General features: G+C 47.5%; 1 protein-coding gene across 1 annotated transcript; it reads left to right on the top strand.

The window, feature by feature from the left end:
* Positions 1-8,722: 8,722 nt before the first annotated feature.
* On the top strand, positions 8,723-9,070 carry LOC136480329 (uncharacterized). The gene has a single exon (XM_066477909.1). The coding sequence runs from the start codon at positions 8,723-8,725 to the stop codon at positions 9,068-9,070; it is 348 nt and encodes a 115-aa protein (XP_066334006.1).
* The last annotated feature ends 527 nt before the right edge of the window (positions 9,071-9,597 follow it).

Here is a 9,597-nt window from a genome sequence, read left to right as displayed (position 1 = left end):
GTGAGCTTAGCCAAAGCCCTCCCACTCATCTCCATCATTGATCCATCATCATTGTGAGATTGGGAGAGAATCCAAGTGCATTGCTTGAGTGATTGCATCTAGTGGCACTTGGTATTCGTGTTGCGCTGCGGATTTCGCTTGTTTCTCTTGGTGGTTGCCACCACCTAGACGGTTGGAGCAGCGGTGAAGGATCGGCACGAGTTGGTGATTGTTCGTGGCCGCCTTCGGTGATTGTGAGGGGAGTTGTACCTTCCCCGGCGGAGCGCCGAAAGGTAACTCTAGTAAATTGCTCGTGTCATTGAGTTACCTCACTTGTGGGTCGGTTCTTGCGGTGTCCAATCGTGTGGACGAGGTTTGTGAAACACCTCTTAGCCGCCGAACCACCAAGTGTTGGTCGACACAACGGGGACGTAGCGTGTTGGCAAGCACGTGAACCTCGGGAGAAAATCGATTGTCTCTCTTCTTTGTCATTCTCCCGGTGATTGGCTATATATTCATCTTGTGATTGGTTCATCCCCTACACGTCGGTATAATCACTCTACTCACTCATTTACATTCTTGCAAACTAGTTGATACAAGCTCTTTAGTGTAATTAGAATTGAGAGCTTGCTTTATTATTTACATTCATCTAGTTGAGCTCTTTAGAGTAGCAAGGTTGAGAGCTCTTAGTGAGTAATTACATAGCTAGTTTGTATGCCTAAGTATTCATTGCAACTAGAATTGTTGGATAGGTGGCTTGCAACCCTTGTAGAGCTAGAGCAAGTTTGCATTACGCTATTTGTCATACTAATCAAATTGCTCTAGTTGATTTGTAGATTCTTAAATAGGCTATTCACCCCCCCCCCCTCTAGCCATATTAGGACCTTTCACCTTGGCCCATTGGGGTGAATCACCGGCCGTTTCGTGAAAGGTATAGGATGTTCCGGGAGGCATGAAGGGCCTCGCAACTAGATCTTCGAAGCAGAGGAAGAGGAACCCCCCGCTGAGGGCTCCTCGTGCTCACCCTCCTCCTCCTCATGCTCGCCCTCCTCCTGCTCGGCCTGCTCCACGTGCTCCTCGTGCTCGTGCTGTTCCTCCTCCGCCTCCTCCTAAGGCGAGGGAGGTACAGGCGACGACGGTCGAGTCGCTGCACGCACCTGCCGACCCTGGCCTCTCGGCCGACCCTAGCCTCTCGGCCGACCCCTGCACCTCCGCAGTGGCTCCTCAGCTGCAGGAGCCTCCTCAGCTAGAGCGGACACCGAGCTCCGATAAAATGACCCGACGGACCTCATACCGCCCCACCATCTTTTGTCAATCACCTGCAATTAAAAAGAGTAAACCAATAAGCACATATAAACAGGACAACCTGAAAAGAAATGCAAAATAAATGAAACATAATTAGAAAATGATAGTATTACTTGTATTAGAAATAGGCATCATGATCGGGATCAGCCAGATCATAACTCTCATCATCACTATCACACATGTCGAAATAATCAACACTATCCGAAGGACCAATGTTGTCATCATCGGCATTGCCTATATGCACTCGCTCAAGTAATTCTAAGTCTTGCACATTTTCCACCTCATCTCCGTCGTCCTCTTCATCAACCCTTTCATTATCTACTTCCATTTCGATCGCACCGGTTAAGTCTATCTCAAAACTCCCTTCTAGCCCCTCCTCTTGATAGAACTCCCCGTCTAAGTTGTAATCTTGATCATTTGGGAGAGGTAGTCTACCATGTGGCGATGTCTTCTGCACAATATACCAACCCTTAAGACGGTCGTCGTTTGGGCACGCGTATGGCAGATAATAAACTTGCATCGCCTGTTGAGCAACAACATAGACATCTTCCCCTAGATAGACGGAATCCTGACGAATTTCGACCAGCCCAAGATTAGGGGTCCGTCTCGTTACTGCAGGATCAAACCAATGACATTTGAATATGACAGGCTTAAGGGGTTTGGAACCACAAAATTTGACTTTGTAGATTTCTTCGATTCTCCCATAATAATCGTCCCCATCAGTGCCGGGTGTAAGAACTCCAGTATTTGTGGTTCTTCGATTGGGCCGACTTTCCTCATGTGCTGTCGAGTGAAAGCGATATCCATTCACGTCATAAGCGGCAAATGACCTGACCCTATATAGAAAGCCACTGGACACCTGTACTAACTCGGGATCCATAGACTCATCGGTTTGGCCCTGCAAGCTCAAGCAGGATATATCGTTAAACTAAGTACGAGCAACTTGTAATGTCAAACTAAGTACGAGCAAAGTTGGACAATACCTTCTGTGCGAACCAAGAAATGAAATCGGGCATTCCATTTCCCTCACCCTGTTTAAGAAGGGTATCACATTCGTGCAGGGTAGGTTCCCTTGATAGATGCCAGTAGTGATCAAGAAATTCCCTATAACAATGAGAAACAAGAGAGTTGGATACCGAATAGTGACAGCATATTTAACAAGTTCGTTGTGAACTTACTGCATGTACGGCTCCACTTCGGGAAGGTTGGTCAACACATAGTGCATGATAGTGCGCCACTCTTCATGTCTCAATGTCTTGGGTTTCCAATCACTTGCACTTCCAAGCTGCCCTCGGAAAAGGCTGAGGTTCGATTCATTTTCGCCCGCATTGTAGCGAGGGGGTGGATTATGCACGCTGGGAAGGTTGTCACTATAGTAACTTGTTGTGAAGTTTGACCACCTCCTCCAGAATGTATGCCTCTGCAACGGAAGCCTCGATTTTGCCTTTATTCTTACATTTACTTCGAACAACCTTTAGACATCTCTCGATTGGATAGCACCAATGGCCCTGCATGGGCCCCCCCATTCGTGCCTCATACGGGAGGTGCAAGATCAAATGCTGCATCGGAACAAAGAAGCCGGGTGGAAATATCTTCTCCAACTTACAGAGAAGCACCGGCGCCATTCTTTCCAAGTCCTCAACCACTTTTCGAGACAACTCCTTGGCACAAAGCTGGCAGAAGAAATAGCTCAACTCTGCCAACACTAGCCAGACATGCTCAGGGACATAGCCACGAACCATCGCCAGAAGAAGCCGCTCAATCCATGTGTGGAAATCATGGCTCTTCATCCCTTTGACTCGCAGAGTAGATACGTTCACTCCCCTCCTCAGATTCGCTGCATACCCATCAGGGAACATCAACGTTTGCATCCATTCAAGAACTTGCCTCCTTTGGGGCCTGGTCAAGACGAAATCGGCCTTAGGCTTGCTCCATGTCTTGCCGCCTCTAGGAGGCTTCATTTCTTGCTTTGGTCTATCGCATAACGTTGCTAGGTCCACTCTAGCCTTAATGTTGCCCTTTGACTTTTCAGTGTCCATGAGTGTTCCCCAAAGTGCCTCGGCCACATTCTTTTCAGTGTGCATCACATCAATGTTATGTGGAAGAAGGAGGTCATCATAATAGGGGAGCCTCTCCAAGCTCGACTTATGAGTCCACATATGTTGACGACCATATCCCACAAAACCATCACCTTGTGGGTTAACGATGAGAGCATCTATCTGAGCACGAACCTCGGCACCCATCATGATCTGCGGTGCGGGGTCTGTCACTACCACACATTTCGTAAAGTTCTTGATGTCTCGTCTGAATGCCATGCTCAACAGGGAGGAACTGTCGATGCTTGTCGAATGAAGAATACTTGCCACCCTTCTTGAACCAAATGAACTCCACAGCTATCTTGCATAATGGGCATGGGAACCTCCCGTGAACACACCAGGCGCAGAATATCCCAAATGCCAAGAAGTCGTGCAGGGAGTAGTGGTACCAGACATGCATTCTGAAGTTCCTCTTCGTAGCTCGGTCATATGTCAACACCCCTTCCTCCCAAGCACGGACCAGCTCATCAATCAGAGGCTCCATGAACACACCCATCTTACTCCCTAGGTGCCCAGGAATTATCAATGACAAGAATATATTCTATCGTCGAAACACGACACCGGGGGGGAGATTGAGGGGGATAACGAAGATTGGCAAGCAAGTGTATGGGGCAGCCATCAGTCCATAAGGATTGAACCCATCTGTTGCTAGCGCAACATGTACATTACGAGCCTCAAGAGCTTTCTCATGATGAATCCCATCAAAGTGGGTCCATGCTTCACCATCGGATGGATGTACCATCTTCTCAGGACTGTATCGAGTGCCATTTTTGTGCCACGTAATCTGTTTCGCGGTTTCCTCGGTCATGTATAGCCGTTGGATCCTCGGTAAGAATGGAAGGTACCATAGGATCTTCACGGGGATCTCAAGCTGCCTCTTCTGACCATCACCAGACTCTACCTCCAGGTACCTAGAGGATTGACACTTTGGACAGTATTTTGCTTTCTCGTGTACTTTCCTAAATAGGACGCACCCCTTCGGACAAGCATGTATCTGCTCATATGGCATCTTGAGTGCACGAAGGAGTTTCTACGACTCGTACATGCTCTTTGGCATAATGTGAGCTTCTGGAAGCAAGCTGCCAATAACTGCCAACGTAGCATCGTAACAATCTCGACTCATGCTAAACTGAGCCTTTAAGGACATTACCCGTCCAATGGCATCCAGTTGAGAAACCTTTGTGTGGCCGTGAAGGGGTTTCTGTGCCAAAGACAACATGTCATAATACGCCTTTGCAGTTGCCTCTGGCTCCTCCTCCCCACCTTCTTCACCTACGTGTGCTTCGTGAAAGTCATTTAGCCAGTCACCTACCCTGGCATCAGCATCGAAATCTTCGACGCGTGCTCTCACGACCTCCTCTCTCATCCGATCGGCTTCACCGTGGTAGATCCACCGAGTATAATCTGCCGTGAATCCATTCTTGCAAAGATGAGTAGACATGACATCCTTTGGTTGCCGACGCCTGTTTGCACATCTACTGCACGGACACCAAATGGCTGACGCTCCTGGAACTAGGGCAAATGCTCTATCTATGAAAGCCTCCGTCTTCTCAATCCATTCATCAGTCAAAGCACGCTGACTTAGGCGGCCCGTGTACACCCACTCACGGTCATCCATCCTCTGACATATATATATACCAGCGAGACATTAAGAATCAATTGCATGTACACGATGTTCCTACCATCTAATAGGCCAGGATAGGTCCTAATCCCACCCGAGGATGCGTAGCTGGGGTTAGTCTCCATGGTCTACTCCGATCCAAGACAGAATTTCGGCAGCACCTCCCCGTTGTTCTCCAAATACACGTCCCGGTAGGGAGATTGTGTATCCGGAGAACAACAGGGAGATGCTGCCGAAACTCTGCCTCGGAACGGAGTAGACCATGGAGACTAACCCCATCTACGCATCCTAGGACTGTCCAAAAAACGTGGACAATTCGAAATAGATACGGTTATCGACATGCAAAGAGCTGCATATTTCCAACCGTATCTCTTTCGAACGAGAGATGCCTAACCGGGTTACGTGCTCTACAAACATGCATGATACAGAAAAGAGGGGTGTTTTATGCCTCACCTCGTTGTCCCGCAAACAGGAGAAGCCTCAACCGCTACAAGGTCCACGGAACACCAACAAACAGCCTCAGTCCTCCCTAAAAGAATAAGTCATTTCACATGAGTAAGTAATTACCTTTATATCACCATAAGATAATGGATACATGAGGTCAGTAAGAAAGACACTTCTAAATAAGAATACCCGCGATGATCCAGATTATTCTTCTTGGTTTTTATTTTTTTATCTTACTACTTCCCTGCCCCATAATCTCTCCACTAATGCTACTGCGCCATTCATGCGATTCAATCTCAGCATGCCGGCATTTATTCAATCCAACGTAGGGGAGTACACAGAAGGAGCTGCCCTCCGTTAGATGCCCAGAGTAAACAGAAACAATTTTATCATCTGTAAAGAAGCAAGTTTCGCATGAAACATTGCTGAAGCTGCATGCTCAATATTTCAATTTACAATTAGATCCAACCGAGTTCAGCTTAGATGTCAAGAAATAGTAGTACATGCATTTGATCTAAATCCGAGTTCAAAATAACAAGTTCAACTAGTCATTTTAAAGTCATCTACTGCAATGAAACTAAGACAGAAATGCCGCATGGCAAGCGCAGAGAGAAATCACACATAAAAACCTTCAAGACAGAAATGTTATTGTAAGTTCTAACTTTCAAGGAAAAGATTTATTCTTCAGATATATAACAACTGTGAACTGTCTGATCAAATAGTAACCCAACTTGGCTTGTTGCCTTTACTGAATATATATATGACTCTGTGACTAGCCAACAGGACACATCTAGTTAGAGACCTATCTATGTCGAATTTGCATCAGGAGTTAGCCAGTGACACAGCTTCCTCTGTCAGCAGAAGCATGATTATATTATTTTCGTAGAAGCTAGAGAAACCGGGGAAGAGGAGACACTTTGTATAACAGATAAAAATAACAAACATGTCAATCCCTGGGCAGTGGTATGATCTCTGGTCATCGGTGCTATGTATGATACAAGAACTCCGAATTGAACTCTAGAAAGGCAGAGCTGTGTCCATTTGATGGAGAATCCAAACCGCAGTAGCATGGAGCACGTACAGGAGCAGACCCAGTAAGGACATGGGTGCACACATGTACACCCCCATATTTTTTTGCAAAACAATCAAAGTTAGCAGGCATAATACATGCATAGTTGCATATACACTTGGAACTAGATGATCAAGATTACTGGTCACAAAGGCAAAGCTGTCTCACGACAACAAAACAATAGTAGTAAAGCTGTCTCATGGATTCCCCAACGCAACTGCATCGTGTTTCTTCATGTGTGGTTGCTTTTAAATGGCCCAAGCATATATTGCCATGTCACAGACTCACAGTTGATTACAGAATGGCTGGCCGGAGCCGGTTCTAGTCGGATTGGATTTAGGTTGCCACAGATTGAGCAGCTAGCTGATTTTGCAGTCTGTCGATAATTCGGTAGTGATGGACCCCAGGTTGTTAACATGATATTACTTTGGCCATTTTGTAACCTACCCTACACTGTTTTATATAGGATTAGTTTTTTTCTAAGTCAATGTTTAATTTATTAGCATTGGTAAAACGCACCAATATCTACACAGATCGTTTTATGTCTTATTGTCCATCTTCTACACTAGTCTTTATTTTCCTCGATATATCTCAGATGAGACACTGAGTGTCTCTGTCAAAAAAAAAATCAGAATATTGAGCATTTATCTGGTAATTTTAAATGCTATTAGTATTTGTGTCATGTAAGGGACACAAAAGCAGATGAAAAAAAACCTGTGGCCCAAGTAAATAAAATAAAGGAGACAGGAGCTACCAGTGAGTGCATAAAGAAGAGAAGTGGTCCATGCCTTGGTTCATCCTAACCCACAGCATATATAATCCGCAAGGCACTGATGAGTGATTTAACGTCACGAGATCAAGGCTGGGGGCCGCCGTGCATGTGCTGCTACGGCTGGCTGGCTGTCAAAAAGGAACATCGCTCACGAGTACCCACCCCTGCTGGCTGGTGTGCATCTCTACCTCTACTTGGGTTTTAGTTGGGGAAAAAACGCAGCAAAGGGGACCCTGCAGCTAGCGACAGCGCATCAATAGATCGACGCGCATTGGCGCACACGGCAATGGCGAGCACACGGCGGGCCGGATACTACATGTACGAACTGGTAGAAGGAAACTTTTTTATATGGTTACACACAGTACAGTGCGATGCAAGGAAGGCACCATCTGCCGCGTATGCACATGTGCAAAGCAAAGGGCAGCCTGATGTATATAGCTAGCTAGGTGGAGAACATACATACACACACGTTGCGTTGGAGGATGCTTGGAGGTTGGAGCAATGCAATGGAATGGAATGCAAAGCGGAAGGCGGGCGGGTGGTGCATGTGAGGCGATCGGCCCTGTTCGTGGGAATGTCCTACGCCCAGCGGGCACATGGCCATGGGGGATTGGGGGCGCAACCGCAACGCATTATTTGAGCCTGTCCTGCCCCTGCGCCACTTGTTGCTTACGACGCCTCGCTCTTGCTTACGCTCGTTCCCCGGCCGTGTCTTCTCTCTCTAATTTATGCGTAAAATTTATGTGCTCCAATTGGAGTCCATGCATTAATCTAATACTCCTACTAGTTTATTTTCACAAGCAGAGCAGGCAACCAAACTAGATGCATCTTTTGAGCCACGTTGGGTTGGGACTATTGCGCCCTCCTTCCCTCGGCCTCATGCTTTGGCTTCTACCCTTACCACAGCTGCTAGTCCACCAAGTGAGCTTTGTAAGACAGACATATGACTATATTCATAGGCATGCTACAACTAGGAAGATTGCTAATGAAAAAAACAGCCTACAATTTGAAATTTGGAGAAGAACGAAGTGCTACAAGGGCATTCATCATGCTTTATAGTAGCTAATTATTTTCTCAAGAACACAAATTTCAATTCTAGGAAAATTTCAGTTATAGGAGCCTATAACTGAATCTATCACGCAACAAACTAAGACAAATAGCAGCAGCAGATCATCGCAGAGAATGGGGGCTTACCGGAGAATGGGGGAAGCGATAGATTACAATGGGGCTTATCGGAGAATGGGGGAAGCGGTGGGATCCTGCGGTGGGCTCCTGTGGCGACGACAAAGTCCTCAGCCGATTCTCTCCACAACCCTAGGGTGGTTTGTGGGCGTGCCTCGCGCTCGCGCTCGGTTTCACGGCGGGGACAGGGGCGTGGGCAAGCCGATGGCTGTGGCGCAGATCGGCCGGGCGGGGGGGAGGTCGACGGCGGAGGCATGCGGGGTGGGAGGGAGGGGGCCGCGGAGTGGGGAGGGTGTGACGACGGCGGCGCGAGGGGAGCAGTCGTCTCCGCGGCCTTCTCCGACGAGCACCCGGGTAGGGGCGGGGGCGGAGAGTGGTTGGCGTGCCCTGGCCGGCGCCCGTTCTCCGGCGACCGCCCGGGTAGGGGCGGGCTCTGGGGCAGGGGAGGGCTCGGGGGTAGGGGAGGGGTTCGGGGGCAGGGGGCAGTGAAGGTGGAGGCGCGACGGCAAGAGGCGGAGGCCCGACGACAGCTGGAGGCGCGGCTGGCCGGCACCAGTGGGGAGGGCGGCGCGGCGGGAGGCGCGGCACCGGGGGAGGTGTGAATTGAATGGGGAGAGGAGGGAGGAGGGAGGCGCGGCCAGCCTATTTGCGCTCTTGGGCCCTGTTTGCCGAGTGCCCGGCCCGATGGGGCACTCGGCAACATTTTTCTTTTTTTCTTTTTTTTTGCTGCAAAACTTTTCGTACTTATAGCTTTTAAACAACATTTTTTAAACATTTGCCAAGTGCCCCACCTTCTGGCACTCGGCAAAGGTACTCGTTATTTCATGTGCTTTCTTACTTTGTTTAGTTTCCAAAACTCAATTTTCCCATATGAAGTTCCAAAAATCCTTATTAAATTCACTTAGAAATTTATGTTCGATGCTTTTATAAATTATTGGGCAACATTTCATGTAATTGTTGTTCAAATCCAATTTATCGTAAATAAAATTCAATAATTGTGGTAAAAAAATTAAAAATTGTCAAACGGATCCGAAAAATTGCCAAAATTTACAGGAAACGATCTTTGTTCTCCAATCCATATAGAAAAAATTTTGAAGTGAAACACCAAATCAAAATTCAAATTGTCTCC

The sequence above is a fragment of the Miscanthus floridulus genome, chromosome 9, assembly GCF_019320115.1.
Source record: "Miscanthus floridulus cultivar M001 chromosome 9, ASM1932011v1, whole genome shotgun sequence".
Classification (NCBI taxonomy): domain Eukaryota; kingdom Viridiplantae; phylum Streptophyta; class Magnoliopsida; order Poales; family Poaceae; genus Miscanthus; species Miscanthus floridulus.
The sequence above is the reverse complement of the archived record's forward strand: the minus strand, read 5'-3'. Positions and strand labels throughout refer to the sequence as shown.

What these genes read in the sequence shown, in the direction of transcription:
- LOC136480329 (XM_066477909.1), top strand. Translation starts at nt 8,723, where the DNA reads ATGCGGGGTGGGAGGGAGGGGGCCGCGGAGTGGGGAGGGTGTGACGAC.